Genomic DNA, 18,966 nt, shown 5'->3' with positions numbered 1-18,966 from the left:
CAATGCAGGCCACTAGTGTCTCCATACAGGATGTGAGGCGTGTGTGCAGAAGAATGGACCAAAATCCACCTGAGCAATGCAGGCGACTAGTGTCTCCATACAGGATGTGAGGAGTGTGTGCGGAAGAATGGGCCAAAATCCACCTGAGCAATGCAGGCGACTAGTGTCTCCATACAGGATGTGAGGAGTGTGTGCGGAGGAATGGGCCAAAATCCACCTGAGCAATGCAGGCGACTAGTGTCTCCATACAGGATGTGAGGAGTGTGTGCGGAAGAATGGGCCAAAATCCACCTGAGCAATGCAGGCGACTAGTGTCTCCATACAGGATGTGAGGAGTGTGTGCGGAAGAATGGGCCAAAATCCACCTGAGCAATGCAGGTGACTAGTGTCTCCATACAGGATGTGAGGAGTGTGTGCGGAATAATGGCCAAAATCCACCTGAGCAATGCAGGTGACTAGTGTCTCCATACAGGATGTGAGGAGTGTGTGCGGAAGAATGGGCCAAATTCCACCTGAGCAATGCAGGTGACTAGTGTCTCCATACAGGATGTGAGGAGTGTGTGCGGAAGAATGGGCCAAAATCCACCTGAGCAATGCAGGCGACTAGTGTCTCCATACAGGATGTGAGGAGTGTGTGCGGAAGAATGGGCCAAAATCCACCTGAGCAATGCAGGCGACTAGTGTCTCCATACAGGATGTGAGGAGTGTGTGCGGAAGAATGGGCCAAAATCCACCTGAGCAATGCAGGTGACTAGTGTCTCCATACAGGATGTGAGGAGTGTGTGCGGAAGAATGGGCCAAAATCCACCTGAGCAATGCAGGTGACTAGTGTCTCCATACAGGATGTGAGGAGTGTGTGCAGAAGAATGGGCCAAAATCCACCTGAGCAATGCAGGCGACTAGTGTCTCCATATAGGATGTGAGGAGTGTGTGCGGAAGAATGGACCAAAATCCACCTGAGCAATGCAGGCAACTAGTGTCTCCATACAGGATGTGGGGAGTGTGTGCGGAAGAATGGGCCAAAATCCACCTGAGCAATGCAGGTGACTAGTGTCTCCATACAGGATGTGAGGAGTGTGTGCGGAAGAATGGGCCAAAATCCACCTGAGCAATGCAGGCAACTAGTGTCTCCATACAGGATGTGGGGAGTGTGTGCGGAAGAATGGGCCAAAATCCCCCTGAGCAATGCAGGCGACTAGTGTCTCCATACAGGATGTGAGGAGTGTGTGCGGAAGAATGGGCCAGACTCACACCTGAGCAATGCAGGCGACCAGTGTCTCCATACAGGATGTGAGGAGTGTGTGTGCGGAAGAATGGGCCAAAATCCACCTGAGCAATGCAGGGACTAGTGTCTCCATACAGGATGTGAGGAGTGTGTGCGGAAGAATGGGCCAAAATCCACCTGAGCAATGCAGGGACTAGTGTCTCCATACAGGATGTGAGGAGTGTGTGCGGAAGAATGGGCCAAAATCCACCTGAGCAATGCAGGGACTAGTGTCTCCATACAGGAGGAGGCTGGAAGCTTCATCACCATAAAGGAGAATGTACCAAGTAGTAAATCTCAGTAACGTGTTCTATACTTTCCCTTTGTCATTTCATTTATGGACATCTCTGGTGATTTCTTTCCGTGTGGATTGGACGGGTTGTTACCGACATCTGGTGAGAAATTCATGTCGATAGCAGCTTTAGAAATAGATTTACTTAGAGAATTGGAGCCGTGTGCACCCTCACTATAGCGCCATATACACAGCGCTCTCTAATATACAGGTCCGTATGAGACCCCCCCCAGTGTATATCACAGGGTATACGGAGGGGAGGGGAAAGACGAGCATCAGCGTGTGTATATATAATGTGTGTGTATATATAATGTGTGTATACTGTATATATAGTTTGAATTTGATTATTGAGAACAATAGACTATTAACCCTTCTGTGGCTGGAGCTTGTGACTCTGCTGCTTTTTTTTCCACACCTGCCTAAGACTTCTGCACAGCGCTGTATGAGGGGGAGGGATGGTGTCTGCAGGGGGCACATGTTGGGGGTTGTAGTTGTTTTTCTCTCTGGTGTCAGCCCTTCCTGCTGCAGCGGATCCTTTTCCACCTGCGGCTGTTCGGCTTCCTGTAATGTGATCGTGGTGTCGGCAGCTTTCTCTTTCTCTGTTTCCTTATTGTTGTTCCTGTGGCTCCGGGATATAACGGCCGCTGATCTGTCGCCGCTGATCTGTCGCCGCTGATCTGTCGCCGCTGATCTGTCGCCGCTGATCTGTCGCCGCTGATCTGTCGCCGCTGATCCATCACTCCTAATCCGTCACTGTGAGAGTCGGCCCCTTAATGCTCCACTCCAGCAGTTTTCTTTCCTCGCTGCAGTGGTGCATTAAATCTAAGTGCCCGGCCGCCGTCTTATCCTCGCCCTCCGGCCTTATTGTCTTCTGCGTCTGACATCGCTCCTATCTTGTGATGTGACGACTGCTCCAGTGTTTCATGGAACAAGAGGCGTTCACAACTGAATACAAGTCTGAAAACCTCGCTCAGGCCTTGAACTCGCTACACCCTGGCCTCGCCTGACCTGGCTCTGGCGTCGTCTTGACCTGGCTCTGGCGTCGTCTTTACCTGGCTCTGGCCTCGTCTTTACCTGGCTCTGGCCTCGTCTTTACCTGGCTCTGGCCTCGTCTTTACCTGGCTCTTGCCTCGTCGTGACCTGGCTCTGGCCTCGTCCTGACCTGGCTCTGGCCTCGTCTTTACCTGGCTCTGGCCTCGTCTTTACCTGGCTCTGGCCTCGTCTTTACCTGGCTCTGGCCTCGTCTTTACCTGGCTCTGGCCTCGTCTTTACCTGGCTCTGGCCTCGTCTTTACCTGGCTCTGGCCTCGTCTTTACCTGGCTCTGGCCTCGTCTTTACCTGGCTCTTGCCTCGTCGTGACCTGGCTCTGGCCTCGTCGTGACCTGGCTCTTGCCTCGTCGTGACCTGGCTCTGGCCTCGTCGTGACCTGGCTCTGGCCTCGTCGTGACCTGGCTCTGGCCTCGTCGTGACCTGGCTCTGGCCTCGTCGTGACCTGGCTCTGGCCTCGTCGTGACCTGGCTCTGGCCTCGTCGTGACCTGGCTCTGGCCTCGTCGTGACCTGGCTCTGGCCTCGTCGTGACCTGGCTCTGGCCTCGTCGTGACCTGGCTCTGGCCTCGTCGTGACCTGGCTCTGGCCTCGTCGTGACCTGGCTCTGGCCTCGTCGTGACCTGGCTCTGGCCTCGTCGTGACCTGGCTCTGGCCTCGTCGTGACCTGGCTCTGGCCTCGTCGTGACCTGGCTCTGGCCTCGTCGTGACCTGGCTCTGGCCTCGTCCTGACCTGGCTCTGGCCTCGTCCTGACCTGGCTCTGGCCTCGTCCCGACTTCGCTCTGTCATCCTGGGCTTGCACTGGCCTTGTCTTGGTCTTGTCCTGGCCTTGTTTTGGCTTTGTCCTGGCCTCATTCTGGCTCCGTCCTGGCTTTGCTCTGGCCTCTTTTTTTCCTGACCCTTGGAGCTCATGGCCTCCTCTCTTCTGATTCTCAAGGTGGGGATCTGACGGCCTCTTTCGTCTTGACCTTCGGGGATCTCACAGCCTCCTTTCTTCTGATCCTCAGGTAGGGGATCTGACGGCCTCTTTCGTCCTGACCCTTGGGAATCTCACGGCCTTCTTTCTTCTGATTCTGAGGGGGTCTGGTGGCCTCTCTCTTTCTGACTCTCCTGGTCTCTGGTGGCTTCTTGGCTCTTGTCTTGGCCCGCGGGTGGATCTGATGGCCTCTCTTCTGGGCCTCGGAGGAATCTTCCAGCCTTACCTCTCTGGGCAGGTTGGTGTTAAGTGATAATCTTGTTAGTCCTGGGGCCGTCGGGGGCCGCCTTCCAGGATTAATGGGATTACTGTGTGGAGCCTGAGGCTGGAGCAACGCCTCGCTTCCTTCATATAGTATAAACGTTTCTTGCTCCACCGCAGACCTGGCATCCACCATAACCCCGCAGATAATAGGGACCCCGAACATGCCGCTCCCCACTGCAGTAATGGCTGAGACTGGGGATGGCTAGTGAGTCCCATAGCGGGAGCGCTCCGCCCGGCAGAGGAGCCCCGGCCCCACCACCCCTGTACTCGCTGATCTCGCAGGCACATGTACAGCGTCTGCACTGATTATCGGGGTGTGAGGTCTCCTCCGTTCCCTCGTCTGGTATCACCGCTGTATATACAGGTCAGGGGCTGCGCGGGATGTGATATTAGAGATCCCCGGGGCGTGAAGACTTTACACAGCACCATGAATACACTACATGGAAGTAAATGCACCCTTGTATTATTGAGATCAGGTGTATCAGCCGCGCCCTCTGTAAACAGGTGCATGAAACCGGCCGAGTAATCTCCACAGGCACTGCTAGTACTGGTCATACTGGAGAGCATGCCAAACCTGCCACTGTCATAGGGTGCCACCGGTGCCACCAGGAGGCCCATAAGAGGTCTTCATGATAGTGTGACAGCACCCAAACCTAAACTATTACGAGAGGAGGACGGGGAGGAGGAGAGCCTGGTGGTAGAGAAGGAGGATTGGGAGGAGAGCCTGGAGGAGGACAGGGAATAGAGCCTGGAGGAGGACAGGGAATAGAGCCTGGAGGAGGACGGGGAAGAGGAGAGCCTGGTGGAGGACGTGGAAGAGAGCCTAGTGGTAGAGAAGGAGGATTGGGAGGAGAGCCTGGAGGAGGACGGGGAAGAGAGCCTGGTGGAGGACGGGGAAGAGGGCCTGGTGGAGGACGGGGAAGAGGGCCTGGTGGAGGACGGGGAAGAGGGCCTGGTGGAGGACGGGGAAGAGAGCCTGGTGGAGGACGGGGAAGAGAGCCTGGTGGAGGACGGGGAAGAGAGCCTGGTGGAGGACGGGGAAGAGAGCCTGGTGGAGGACGGGGAAGAGAGCCTGGTGGAGGACGGGGAAGAGAGCCTGGTGGAGGACGGGGAAGAGAGCCTGGTGGAGGACGGGGAAGAGAGCCTGGTGGAGGACGGGGAAGAGAGCCTGGTGGAGGACGGGGAAGAGAGCCTGGTGGAGGACGGGGAAGAGAGCCTGGTGGAGGACGGGGAAGAGAGCCTGGTGGAGGACGGGGAAGAGAGCCTGGTGGAGGACGGGGAAGAGAGCCTGGTGGAGGACGGGGAAGAGAGCCTGGTGGAGGACGGGGAAGAGAGCCTGGTGGAGGACGGGGAAGAGAGCCTGGAGGAGGAGGAGGACGGGGAAGAGAGCCTGGTGGAGGAGGAGGACGGGGAAGAGAGCCTGGAGGAGGAGGAGGACGGGGAAGAGAGCCTGGAGGAGGAGGAGGACGGGGAAGAGATCCTGGAGGAGGAGGAGGACGGGGAAGAGATCCTGGAGGAGGAGGAGGACGGGGAAGAGCTCCTGGAGGAGGAGGAGGACGGGGAAGAGATCCTGGAGGAGGAGGAGGACGGGGAAGAGATCCTGGAGGAGGAGGAGGACGGGGAAGAGATCCTGGAGGAGGAGGAGGACGGGGAAGAGATCCTGGAGGAGGAGGAGGACGGGGAAGAGATCCTGGAGGAGGAGGAGGACGGGGAAGAGATCCTGGAGGAGGAGGAGGACGGGGAAGAGATCCTGGAGGAGGAGGAGGACGGGGAAGAGATCCTGGAGGAGGAGGAGGACGGGGAAGAGATCCTGGAGGAGGAGGAGGACGGGGAAGAGATCCTGGAGGAGGAGGAGGACGGGGAAGAGATCCTGGAGGAGGACGGGGAAGAGATCCTGGAGGAGGAGGAGGACGGGGAAGAGATCCTGGAGGAGGAGGAGGACGGGGAAGAGAGCCTGGAGGAGGAGGAGGACAGGGAAGAGAGCCTGGAGGAGGAGGAGGACGGGGAAGAGAGCCTGGAGGAGGAGGAGGACGAGGAAGAGAGCCTGGTGGAGGACGAGGAAGAGAGCCTGGTGGAGGACGGGGAAGAGAGCCTGGTGGAGGACGGGGAAGAGAGCCTGGTGGAGGACGGGGAAGAGAGCCTGGTGGAGGACGGGGAAGAGAGCCTGGTGGAGGACGGGGAAGAGAGCCTGGTGGAGGACGGGGAAGAGAGCCTGGTGGAGGACGGGGAAGAGAGCCTGGTGGAGGACAGGGAAGAGAGCCTGGTGGAGGACGGGGAAGAGAGCTTGGTGGAGGACGGGGAAGAGAGCCTGGTGGAGGACGGGGAAGAGAGCCTGGTGGAGGACGGGGAAGAGAGCCTGGTGGAGGACGGGGAAGAGAGCCTGGTGGAGGACGGGGAAGAGAGCCTGGAGGAGGAGGAGGATGGGGAAGAGAGCCTGGAGGAGGAGGAGGATGGGGAAGAGAGCCTGGAGGAGGAGGAGGATGGGGAAGAGAGCCTGGAGGAGGAGGAGGACGGGGAAGAGAGCCTGGAGGAGGAGGAGGACGGGGAAGAGAGCCTGGAGGAGGAGGAGGAGGACTGGGAATAGATCCTGAAGGAGGAGGAGGACGGGGAAGAGAGCCTGGTGGAGGAGGAGAACCTGGAGGAGGAGGATAAGGAGGAAAGACTGGAGGAGAAGGATGGGAAGGAGAACTTGGAAGAGGTCGAGGAGGACGCGAAGGAGAGCCTAGAGGAGGAGTAGGATGGGGAGGAGAGCCTGGAAAAGGAAAATGGAGAGTCTGGAGGAAGGGAAGCCCATAGTAGGGGATGGAGTCTGGAGGAGGGGGGGGGGGCCCAAAGTAGGGGGGGTGGAGCCTGGAGAGTCTGGAGGAGGAGCCCATAGTAAGGGGGTGGAGCCCAGACAGCAAGTAGTAGAAGAGGAGAGGGGCATGTAACAGGGTGATGAGAGCCTGTATACAGAAGTACGGGAAGGGGGGCTCTTCTAGTGATGGGATCTGTGGGGCGCAGTCCTCCATGGAATGATTTGCACACCTGACGGCCCGTCCTCTGCCCTTGTGTCCACCATCCACACCTATAAATCCTCAGGGTTGACCCTCCTCAGTTGACCCCACCACTGGACCTGCTGCTCATGCTGAGCCTCCTGGTTCATGGCTATGATGGTAGCTGTGGCTACGCCCGGCATTGTGTGCGCGGCTGCGGACATTGCTGGTTGGCGGTTGGCGCGGCCTCGCCGTCCTGTTTGCCGGAGGCCTCGCTCTGGACTCCGGGATCAGGAAGTTGCCGCTTCCTCCTTTCACTCAGCGGGAAATCTGAGGTTAACCCCCGCACTGCTGGCTGAGCTGCGGCACGGGGGTCCCTGCAAGACGCAGCGATACGTCTATCAGTTTTAGGGTAATTTTCTAAGTTTTGTATTGCAGAGAATATTTCACATGAAAGTTCCATCTGTAGCCACCTCCATGTGACTACTGCAATAAAGGGGGTCAGGGCAGCAGTGAATGGGGGGCTGTGGGGCAGGGGTCAGTATATGGGGGCCTGTGATGTGGGGGGGTCAGTATTTGGGGGGCTGTGGTGCGGGGGGGTGTCACTATATGGGGTGTTGTGGGGCGGGGAAGGATCAGTGCAGCAGTGTATGGGGGGCTGCGGTGTGTATGGGGGGCTGTGGTGTGGGGGAGGAGTCATGGCTGCGGTGTGTATGGGGGGCTGCGGTGTGTATGGGGGGCTGCGGTGTGGGGGAGGAGTCATGGCTGCGGCGTGTATGGGGGGGCTGCGGTGTGTATGGGGGGGCTGCGGTGTGTATGGGGGGCTGCGGTGTGTATGGGGGGCTGCGGTGTGTATGGGGGGCTGCGGTGTGTGTATGGGGAGCTGCGGTGTGTATGGGGGGCTGCGGTGTGTATGGGGGGCTGCGGTGTGTATGGGGGGCTGCGGTGTGTGTATGGGGGGCTGCGGTGTGTGTATGGGGGGCTGCGGTGTGTGTATGGGGAGCTGCGGTGTGTGTATGGGGGGCTGCGGTGTGTGTATGGGGGGCTGCGGTGTGTGTATGGGGAGCTGCGGTGTGTGTATGGGGGGCTGCGGTGTGTGTATGGGGGGCTGCGGTGTGTGTATGGGGGGCTGCGGTGTGTATGGGGGTTGGGGGTCTCCACACGTCTCTGCACCATGTTTCTCAGGTTTGGGGTTTATGGCGTTTCCTGGGCCGGATATTTGCCCTGCAGGCAGTGATGTGCCCATAAGCTGCCAACTCAAACACGGGCACGGCCTCCGCTGCATCCTGCTCCACCTGCAGACTGTCAGATTTAACCCTTCCTGGGCTGTTCCTGAGATGCTGGGGCATCCCGTGCGGCCTTGGCCTTGCGCTGACCGCTGCCTGTTCCGCTGCTCGGCGGCTGATAATGACCTCTGACCTTTCCACTTGTTTAATGGTTTCTCTCTCTCCAGTTCGCCATTTGCTGCAGAGCGGATTCAGCGCCAATCTGTACAACGAGGACGGCCTGACGGCGCTGCACCAGGTGAGTGTGTCGCCCCAGGTGACCAGGGGGGGCAACAGTACAGACTCACACACACTCCTCCAGCAGTGCCAATTCCCAATCCCCCCCCCCCTTTGTTCCGACAGTGCCCATAATCCCCCCCCCTGACATTGACGACTCCCAACCCCTCCCCAACAGTTTGGAAACCCTCCCCCGACAAGTGTCAAACCCTCCCTCTCGACAGTGCCAAATCCCCCTTCCTCCCCTCCACTGGGTGACGATGATCCTCCCCTTCAGTGCTCCCCCTCCCTCCGACAGTGCAATCTCTCCCCCCTCCCGACAGTACTGACCCTCCTTTCCCCCCATCCAACACTGCTGAATCTCCCTCCCACCCCACCCTCGACAGTGCCGCCACTCCCCCCCCCCCCCCCCACAGTACTGACTATCCCCCCTCCAACAATGCTGACCACCCACCCCTCCAACAGTGCTGATCCTCCTTCCGTCCCACAGTGCCGACTCGCCACCCCACTTGCGGTGCCTCCCCTCCCCCCCCCCCCCCCCCCCGACAGTGCCAAGCCTGGCCCCACCCTCCGCGACAGTGCTAAACTACCCCCCCCTTCTTCCCCCACTGGACAGTGTCGACCCCGCACCCCGGGCAGTGCCAGCTCCACCCTACCAGTGCTTAAAACCCTCCCCTGTACTCCCTCACAACTGTGTTAACTCTACCCCCTCCCCCCGACTGTGCCGGCTCCCCTCCCCCTCCCCCCCCCTGACTGTGTTGGCTCCCCTCCCCCTCCCCCCTCTGACTGTGTTGGCTCCCCTCCCCCTCCCCCCTCTGACTGTGTCGGCTCCCCTCACCCTTCCCCCCCTGACTGTGCCGCCTCCCCTCCCCCCTCCCACCCCCCCCCAGCCCGGTCAGGGATGTGACTGTTGTGATTGCGTCCTCAGTGCTGCATTGATGACTATGAGGAGATCGTCCGGGCGCTGCTGGATGCCGGCGCCGATGTGAACGCCTGCGACAGTGAACTGTGGACCCCGCTGCACGCCGCCGCCACCTGCGGACACCTGCACCTGGTGGAGCTGCTCATCCAGCAGTAAGTGTTGCCATAGTGACGTGGGGCAGACCCTTGTACGGATGTCGGGGTGACAGTGCCCTCTTTCCATAGTAACGGCAACCTCCTGGCCGTGAACTCTGATGGGAACATGCCCTATGACCTCTGCGAGGACGATGTCACCCTGGACCACATAGAAACCGCTATGGCCGAACAGGGTGAGTCCCCCCAGCCTGCCTGTCTCCAAACCCCCCCCCAGCCTGCCTGTCTCCAACCCCCCCCCAGCCTGCCTGTCTCCAAACCCCCCCCCAGCCTGCCTGTCTCCAAACCCCCCCCCAGCCTGCCTGTCTCCAAACCCCCCCCAAGCCTGCCCGTCTCCAAACACCCCCCCCCAGCCTGCCCGTCTCCAAACCCCCCCCAAGCCTGCCCGTCTCCAAACCCCCCCCCCCCAGCCTGCCATCCTACAAACCCCCCCCTCAGCCTGCCTGTTTCCAAACCCCCCCTCAGCCTGCCCGTTTCCAAACCCCCCCTCAGCCTGCCCGTCTCCAAACCCCCCTCAGCCTGCCCGTCTCCAAACCCCCCTCAGCCTGCCCGTCTCCAAACCCCCCTCAGCCTGCCCGTCTCCAAACCCCCCCGCAGCCTGCCCGTCTCCAAACCCCCCCGCAGCCTGCCCGTCTCCAAACCCCCCCGCAGCCTGCCCTTCTACAAACCCCCCCCTCAGCCTGCCCGTCTCCAAAACCCCCCCCCTCCCAGCCTGCCTGTCTCCAAACCCCCCCCCTCCCAGCCTGCCTGTCTCCAAACCCCCCCCCTCCCAGCCTGCCTGTCTCCAAACCCCCCCCCCCTCCCAGCCTGCCTGTCTCCAAACCCCCCCTCCCAGCCTGCCTGTCTCCAAACCCCCCCTCCCAGCCTGCCTGTCTCCAAACCCCCCCCCCTCCCAGCCTGCCTGTCTCCAAACCCCCCCCTCCCAGCCTGCCTGTCTCCAAACCCCCCTTCCCAGCCTGCCTGTCTCCAAATTCCCCCCCCAGCCTGCCTGTCTCCAAACCCAACTCCAAACCCCCTCCCCCTCCCTCCTTCCCTCCAGCCTGCCCGGCACCAAACTCCTCCCCCCCGAGCCTGCCCATCTCCAAACCCCGGCCTGCCTGTCTAAACCCCCCCCCCCTAGCCTGCCCGTCTGCAAACTCCCCCCTTCCCCCCCCCCCCCAGGCTGCCCATTTCCAAACCCCCACTCAGCCTGCCTGTCTCCAATACCCCTCAGCCTTCTGATCTGCCCATCTCCAATCCCCCTCTCTGACCTGCCCATACCTTTGCCCCCCAGCTCCAGCCTGCCTGTCTATTCGTCATCCGCTGTCTAGATATGTGATCGATTCCTCTCCTCACCCTTCTGGGGTCTCTCCTAAATTTAGGGATCACTCAGGAGAAGATCGAGGAGGCGCGAGCAGCCACTGAGATGAGGATGGTGGCCGATATCCGGCAGCTGCTGGAGTCCGGGGCAGAAGTCAACTCTCAGGACCCGGCGGGCACCAGCCTGGTGAGGGGATGTGTGTGTGTGTGTGTGTGTGTGTGTGTGTATATATGTATGTATATATATATGTGTGTATATATATATATATATATATGAGGAGACGGGCGGTCACTGAATACTGAGGACAGAGGAGACGGGCGGTCACTGAATACTGAGGACGGAGGAGACGGGCGGTCACTGAATACTGAGGACGGAGGAGACGGGCGGTCACTGAATACTGAGGACGGAGGAGACGGGCGGTCACTGAATACTGAGGATGGAGGGGACAGGCGGTCACTGAATACTGAGGACGAAGGAGACGGGTGCTCACTGAATATGGAGGATGGGGGGAACGGGCGGTCACTGAATACTGAGGATGAATGTGAGCAGATACCAGAGAACAGTAGCCTCATCAGTAATAATGCGCAGTAGTATGGAGCGGTCGCTATACTCCGGGCGGTGATGACCCCGGTTTCCGGGCCGGTATCGCTGTGCTCTGGCTTCTCCTCGCTGTCGCAGCTGCCGCCTCGTTCCGTCTTCTCTGTTCTCAGCCTCATGTATAATTTACGTCTTGTCCTCGGTGTCAGGTGTCATCTTGTGTGAAGAGACGTCTGTGCCCAATGGGCGAGTGTCTTGTGTAATCCCCCCCAGACTGTGCCACGTACCCTAGTTTATAGCGGCTGCCTCTGATACACGGGGCCCCTGATTCAGACATGAGGCCTCTGACCTCCTCCTCTGTATTACAGTTACACATCGCCGCAGCAAATGGCTACGTGACGGCGGCGGAGCTTCTTCTGGAGAACATGGCCTCCTTGAATGCCCGGGACAGCGATGGTTGGGAGCCGCTCCACGCTGCAGCTTGTTGGGGTCAGGTAAGTGTCCGTCCTCTGCATTTACCCAGAAGAGGAAGCTTGGGCCTCCTGCTGCCTGGCGGAGGGAGGTTGGGCCTCCTGCTGCCTGGCGGAGGGAGGTTGGGCCTCCTGCTGCCTGGCGGAGGGAGGTTGGGCCTCCTGCTGCCTGGCGGAGGGAGGTTGGGCCTCCTGCTGCCTGGCGGAGGGAGGTTGGGCCTCCTGCTGCCTGGCGGAGGGAGGTTGGGCCTCCTGCTGCCTGGCGGAGGGAGGTTGGGCCTCCTGCTGCCTGGCGGAGGGAGGTTGGGCCTCCTGCTGCCTGGCGGAGGGAGGTTGGGCCTCCTGCTGCCTGGCGGAGGGAGGTTGGGCCTCCTGGCGGAGGGAGGTTGGGCCTCCTGCTGCCTGGCGGAGGGAGGTTGGGCCTCCTGGTGGAGGGAGGTTGGGTCTCCTGCCTAGCGGTGCTGCGGTATTAACTCTTCTTGTTTTCCTTGTGCAGGTCCAGTTGGTGGAGATGTTTGTTGCTCACGGCGCGGACCTGAACTCCAAATCTCTGTTGGATGAGACGCCTCTGGGTACGGACATGTAATGTAACTGTACGGGGGAGGCCGGAGTTAGAGGCCATCGCCCGATCACAAGTCCCTGCTGGAATTATTAAAAAAAAAAATTCTAGAAAGTTGCACTTGTCTGGAGGCCGTGCCCGTGTGTGGAGCTGGAGCTGCGGGTGCAGGCTGTGTCATACAGCCGGCACCCGAGTGTAGGGTTTACCTTGCCACTATTGGCCACATTGCAATGTGCCGGTGGTGCTGTGGCCTCTGTGTCTGCCGCATTCTCTTACCTATAAACACTGCTCTGTGTGACTATAGAAGAAATGTCACAAATCATTTATCAAACAACGAAATCATAAATGTTCAAAGCTCCCTCATCCTAAATCATGCAGTAAAGTATCGAGGGGTCCCAGCGGCCGGACCGATCCCAAACTACAGTGTGCGTGTATATATATATATCTGTGTATCTGTATATATGCAGCTGACTCCAGCAGCTTCCCTCCGCTCTCTATACAGACACATCTGCAGGTTTTTCCCTCCGCTCTCTATACAGACACATCTGCAGGTTTTTCCCTCCGCTCTCTATACAGACACATCTGCAGGTTTTTCCCTCCGCTCTCTATACAGACACGTCTGCAGGTTTTTCCCTCCGCTCTTTATACAGGCACGTCTGCAGGTTTTTCCCTCCACTTCTGGAGAATAATGACAGAGAGAATGGTTTCTGGCATTTTTCTTCCTTTCTGTACAGTGACGTTCCCTCCAGGTCATTAGTATTTGGTGGCATTGCCCTTACACTGTGTGATTTGGGGGGACACGTTTTGGATCCTTCCAGAAGCTGCTCACCATAGTTGGTGGAATTTGGGCCGATTCCTCCTGACAGATCTGGTGGAGCTGAGCCATGTTTGGAGGTCGCCGCTCGCTCCGGTCTTTTCAGCTTTGCCCATACATTGTCACTAGGATTGAGATCAGGGCTTGTGATGGCCACTCCAAAACATTGACTTTGTTCCACTTAAGCCCCTGTGTAACCAGTTTGGCAGCAGCTTCGGGTCATTGTCCATTTGGAAGACCCATTTCTGCCCAAGCTGTAAGTTCCTGGCTGATGTCTTGAGATATTCTTCAGAATGGCCACATAATCTTCTCTCCTCATGATGACATCTATGTTGTGAAGTCACCAGTCCCTTCTGCAGCAAAACACCCCCACACCATGATGCTGCTGCCCCGTGTGTCACAGCTGGGATGATGTTCTTAGGCTTCAAAGCTTCTGCCTTTTTCCTCCAAACGTAACGATGGTCATTATGGCAAACAGTTTAGTTTTAGTTTCTTCAGACCCCAGGACGTCTCCACATATTAAGGTCTGTGTTCCTGTTGCATTTACAAACAATAATCTGGGTTTTTCTGTTTCTTTCGGAGTAATGGCTTCTTCCTGCAGAGCGGCCTTTCAGCCCATGTGTATACAATACTCGTGTCACTGTGGATAATGACACAATCTTACCAGCTTCCGCCAGCATCTTCACAAGATGTTGCCAATAAACCTATCAGAATCTTCCAAAGATATGACATCATCATATGGGCTGTCCCATATTGTTTAACGGCATACTACTCTTAGTGTATGGAAACTTTTGACTTTGCAGAAAGTGATAAAAATGCACGATGAGATCCGGGGCTCGGGAGCCGGCACGATGAGATCCGGGGCTCGGGAGCCGGCACGATGAGATCCGGGGCTCGGGAGGCGGCACGATGAGATCCGGGGCTCGGGAGGGCGGCATGATGAGATCCGGGACTCTGGAGCCGGCACGATGAGATCCGGGGCTCGGGAGCCGGCACGATGAGATCCGGGGCTCGGGGAGGCGGCACGATGAGATCCGGGGCTCGGGAGGCGGCATGATGAGATCCGGGACTCTGGAGCCGGCACGATGAGATCCGGGGCTCGGGAGCCGGCACGATGAGATCCGGGACTCTGGAGCCGGCACGATGAGATCCGGGACTCTGGAGCCGGCACGATGAGATCCGGGACTCTGGAGCCGGCACGATGAGATCCGGGACTCTGGAGCCGGCACGATGCGATCCGGGACTCTGGAGCCGGCACGATGAGATCCGGGACTCTGGAGCCGGCACGATGAGATCCGGGACTCTGGGAGCCGGCACGATGAGATCCGGGACTCTGGAGCCGGCACGATGAGATCCGGGGCTCTGGAGCCGGCACGATGAGATCCGGGGCTCTGGAGCCGGCACGATGAGATCCGGGGCTCTGGAGCCGGCACGATGAGATCCGGGGCTCGGGAGGCGGCACGATGAGATCCGGGGCTCGGGAGGCGGCACGATGAGATCCGGGGCTCGGGAGCGAATAAAACTAAACATTGTTCCAAGGGGTTTAAAAACAAATTAACATTTACAAAAAAAACTAAAGTTAGTCTTCAGCATTGTGGGGGTTAATGTGGTGGGTGGGGCTCTTTCTCCGGCCCCTCATTAATGATCCGCGTTCACCGAGGCTCCGCCCTTCATGTGACTAACCCCGCCCCCTCATGTGACTCCGTTCCTCAGACGTGTGCAGTGACGAGGACGTGCGCGCCAAGATACTGGAGCTGAAACACAAGCACGACGCCATCAAGAAGTCCCAGGAAAGGCACAAGAGCGCCCTCCAGAGGAGAACGTCCAGCGCTGGCAGCCGGGGGTGAGTGCGCCACTCCAAGGCATCAGCGCGGCCGCCAGAACTGTGAGCCCACCCTCACAATACCGCTTTGTGTCCGCAGGAAGGTGGTCCGCCGCGTGAGCGTCACCGAGCGCACCAACCTGTACCGCAGAGAGCACCAGAAGGAGGCCATGGTGTGGCAGCAGCGAGGATCGCGGGAGAGCGAGGTGGAAGCACCGGACGACGAGGAGGAGAAGCCGCCGGCAAAGGCAGAGACCCAGCAACAGCCGGAGGTGAGGGACCGCGAGCATGACCCCCGCCCTATAATGAAATTGATACTGCCCCCGCCCTCTGATAGATGACCCCGCCCTCTAATGATAATGAGGCAGCTGACCCCCGCCCTCTGATAGATGACCCTGCCCACTAATGATAATGAGACACATGAGATGATGAAATGACTGCTAATCCCGCCCTCTGATGAGATGACCCCCTCCGCCCTCTGATGAGATGCCCCCCCCCCGCCCTCTGATGAGATGCCCCCCCCGCCCTCTGATGAGATGCCCCCCCCCCGCCCTCTGATGAGATGACCCCCCCGCCCTCTGATGAGATGACCCCCCCGCCCTCTGATGAGATGACCCCCTCGCCCTCTGATGAGATGACCCCCCGCCCTCTGATGAGATGACCCCCCCCCGCCCTCTGATGAGATGACCCCCCCGCCCTCTGATGAGATGACCCCCCCGCCCTCTGATGAGATGACCCCCCCCGCCCTCTGATGAGATGACCCCCCCCGCCCTCTGATGAGATGACCCCCCCGCCCTCTGATGAGATGACCCCCCCGCCCTCTGATGAGATGACCCCCCCGCCCTCTGATGAGATGACCCCGCCCTCTGATGAGATGACCCCGCCCTCTGATGAGATGACCCCGCCCTCTGATGAGATGACCCCACCCTCTGATGAGATGACCCCGCCCTCTGATGAGATGACCCTGCCCTCTGATGAGATGACCCCGCCCTCTGATGAGATGACCCCGCCCTCTGATGAGATGACCCCGCCCTCTGATGAGATGACCCCGCCCTCTGATGAGATGACCCCCCCGCCCTCTGATGAGATGACACCCCCACCCTCTGATGAGATGACACCCCCCCGCCCTCTGATGAGATGACACCCCCCCGCCCTCTGATGAGATGACACCCCCCCGCCCTCTGATGAGATGACACCCCCCCCGCCCTCTGATGAGATGACACCCCCCCGCCCTCTGATGAGATGACACCCCCCCGCCCTCTGATGAGATGACACCCCCCCGCCCTCTGATGAGATGACCCCCCCGCCCTCTGATGAGATGACCCCCCCGCCCTCTGATGAGATGACCCCCCCCCGCCCTCTGATGAGATGACCCCCCCCGCCCTCTGATGAGATGACCCCCCCCCCCCCGTCCTCTGATGAGATGACCCCCCCCCCCCGTCCTCTGATGAGATGACCCCCCCCCCGTCCTCTGATGAGATGATTCCCCCGCCCTCTGATGAGATGACTCCCCCGCCCTCTGATGAGATGACCCCCCCCGCCCTCTGATGAGATGACCCCCCCCGCCCTCTGATGAGATGACCCCCCCCGCCCTCTGATGAGATGACCCCCCCCGCCCTCTGATGAGATGACCCCCCCCGCCCTCTGATGAGATGACCCCCCCCGCCCTCTGATGAGATGACCCCCCCGCCCTCTGATGAGATGACCCCCCCGCCCTCTGATGAGATGACCCCCCCGCCCTCTGATGAGATGACCCCCCCCGCCCTCTGATGAGATGACCCCCCCGCCCTCTGATGAGATGATTCCCCCGCCCTCTGATGACCCCCCCCCCCACTCTCTGATGAGATGACCCCCCCCGCCCTCTGATGAGATGACCCGCCCTCTGATGAGATGACCCTGCTAACCCCGCCCTCTGATGAGATGACCCTGCTAACCCCGCCCTCTGATGAGATGACTCCCCCGCCCTCTGATGAGATGACTCCCCCGCCCTCTGATGAGATGACTCCCCCGCCCTCTGATGAGATGACTCCCCCGCCCTCTGATGAGATGACTCCCCCGCCCTCTGATGAGATGACTCCCCCGCCCTCTGATGAGATGACTCCCCCGCCCTCTGATGAGATGACTCCCCCGCCCTCTGATGAGATGACTCCCCCGCCCTCTGATGAGATGACTCCCCCGCCCTCTGATGAGATGACTCCCCCGCCCTCTGATGAGATGACTCCCCCGCCCTCTGATGAGATGACTCCCCCGCCCTCTGATGAGATGACTCCCCCGCCCTCTGATGAGATGACCCCGCTGACCCTGTAGATATGTTGCCTCTTACAGTTTGCTCTCTTTTATCAGCCGGAGTCCGCGCCTCAGAAAGTTGAAGTCGGTGTTAGAGAAGACGACCAGAAGAATGGCGCGGCAGTGTCGGCCCCGGTGCCTTTGTCCCAGCGGAATGGCAGTGTGCGTGCCGCCCCTAAGCACACCTTCTCCAAGCGCCTGGACCGCAGCGTGTCTTACCAGCTGGCCACGCAGGCGGAGCTGTGCCCGGACCTGAGTAACGAGCGCTCCCACCACACGCTGGCAGAACTAAAGCGTCAGCGGGCGGCAGCCAAGGTGCAGAGACACGCCCCGCCGCCGCCCCTGCCCGGCCCCGCACCCCCAACACAGGAGCCGGACCCCTCCGAGATGACGTCACCGGACTCCGTCTACTACACCAACGCCAGCGGGGAGCCCCCGCTACTGAAGCTCATCGCTCCCGCCGAGGACAGCACCCCGGCCGAGAAGAGGCCGTGCTGCGGGGTGATGTGACCACTCAGAAGAAGTTATTTTTATATGGGGGTTTCGGGGACCCAGACTCGGGAAGGGGGGGGCCCTGTGCCTCACTACAGATTCCTCCATTTTAAGAGATATATTTTTATCTAAAATTTTCTATATAATTTAATATTGTATTGGGGAGGGGGACGTTGTGTTGTGTGACCCTACAATGTCCCCCTGCGTGATGACACTATATCTGCACACTACAGCACCAGCCTGTAACCATAGCAACCAGCACTAGCACAGCCGCAGACAAAAGCTCCAAGATTGGCACCAGTTTTGATTTTCACATCTTGCGGTTTCAGTGTTTTTTGCTCTTTCTGTCGGCCGTTTCTATGGTTACTGATGGATAATTCTAAACATTCCGTAAGTTGTTACATTCTATAGACAAATCTCATTCAATAGACAAGTTTCTGTACAGACGGATTATTCCAGACTTCTGCCCCTCGCCCCCGGCGGCTGGAGAACGACTTCTGGCCTGGTCCGTACTGATGACCCCAACTTGTCCCATCACAGCTCAGAGGTGTCACAAGTTCTGGGGTTTTTTCAGGATCGGCCGCAGGTTCTCCGTGGGGTCGAGATCTGGGAGTTTCCGGCCGTGGAGTCAAAATCTCAGTTTTGGTCCCCGAGACACTTAGTTCTCACTTGTGCCTTGTTACTCGGTCTCCATCATGGGCATCACCACTACAATGTCCTGGATGATGGGAGACGTTGTCCTTGGATCCATCAGGATCTGGCTCAGAAGTCAATAAAAGTGTAAACATGGATGAAATGTTATAATTGTCAGTAATCATCGAAACGTCCGACAAAAGGAGCCAAAACCCCGAAGCCGCAAAATATGAAACCCAAACTTGTGGGTCTGCAGCCTCTGGGAACGTGGGCTGATCACCTCCTGGTCCTGATCGGAGGGATCGAGCTTCTCCCCTCACTGACAGCGGCGGCGGCTGATCACCTCCTGGTCCTGATCGGAGGGATCGAGCTTCTCCCCCCACTGACAGCGGCGGCGGCTGATCACCTCCTGGTCCTGATCGGAGGGATCGAGCTTCTCCCCCCACTGACAGCGGCAGCAGCTGATCACCTGGTCCTGATCGGAGGGATCAAGCTTCTCCCCCCACTGACAGCGGCAGCAGCTGATCACCTCCTGGTCCTGATCGGAGGGATCGAGCTTCTCCCCCCACTGACAGCGGCGGCGGCTGATCACCTCCTGGTCCTGATCGGAGGGATCAAGCTTCTCCCCCCACTGACAGCGGCAGCAGCTGATCACCTCCT

General features: G+C 59.1%; 1 protein-coding gene across 1 annotated transcript in view; it reads left to right on the top strand.

Moving 5' to 3' along the window:
• The window catches only part of PPP1R16A (protein phosphatase 1 regulatory subunit 16A), a 29,437-nt gene extending 10,968 nt beyond the window's left edge, over window positions 1-18,469 (top strand). Inside the window, exons 2-10 of the mRNA XM_075352773.1 lie at window positions 8,271-8,341; window positions 9,248-9,393; window positions 9,466-9,569; window positions 10,755-10,879; window positions 11,599-11,724; window positions 12,197-12,272; window positions 14,787-14,916; window positions 14,996-15,167; window positions 17,239-18,469. Of these exons, the coding sequence (XP_075208888.1) occupies window positions 8,271-8,341; window positions 9,248-9,393; window positions 9,466-9,569; window positions 10,755-10,879; window positions 11,599-11,724; window positions 12,197-12,272; window positions 14,787-14,916; window positions 14,996-15,167; window positions 17,239-17,691 (1,403 nt within the window). The 3' untranslated portion in view covers window positions 17,692-18,469. The remainder of the gene's footprint in view (window positions 1-8,270; window positions 8,342-9,247; window positions 9,394-9,465; window positions 9,570-10,754; window positions 10,880-11,598; window positions 11,725-12,196; window positions 12,273-14,786; window positions 14,917-14,995; window positions 15,168-17,238) is intronic.
• The last annotated feature ends 497 nt before the right edge of the window (window positions 18,470-18,966 follow it).

Source organism: Anomaloglossus baeobatrachus, chromosome 6 (genome assembly GCF_048569485.1).
Source record: "Anomaloglossus baeobatrachus isolate aAnoBae1 chromosome 6, aAnoBae1.hap1, whole genome shotgun sequence".
Classification (NCBI taxonomy): Eukaryota; Metazoa; Chordata; class Amphibia; order Anura; family Aromobatidae; genus Anomaloglossus; species Anomaloglossus baeobatrachus.
This window is presented reverse-complemented; position numbering and strand designations above follow the sequence as displayed.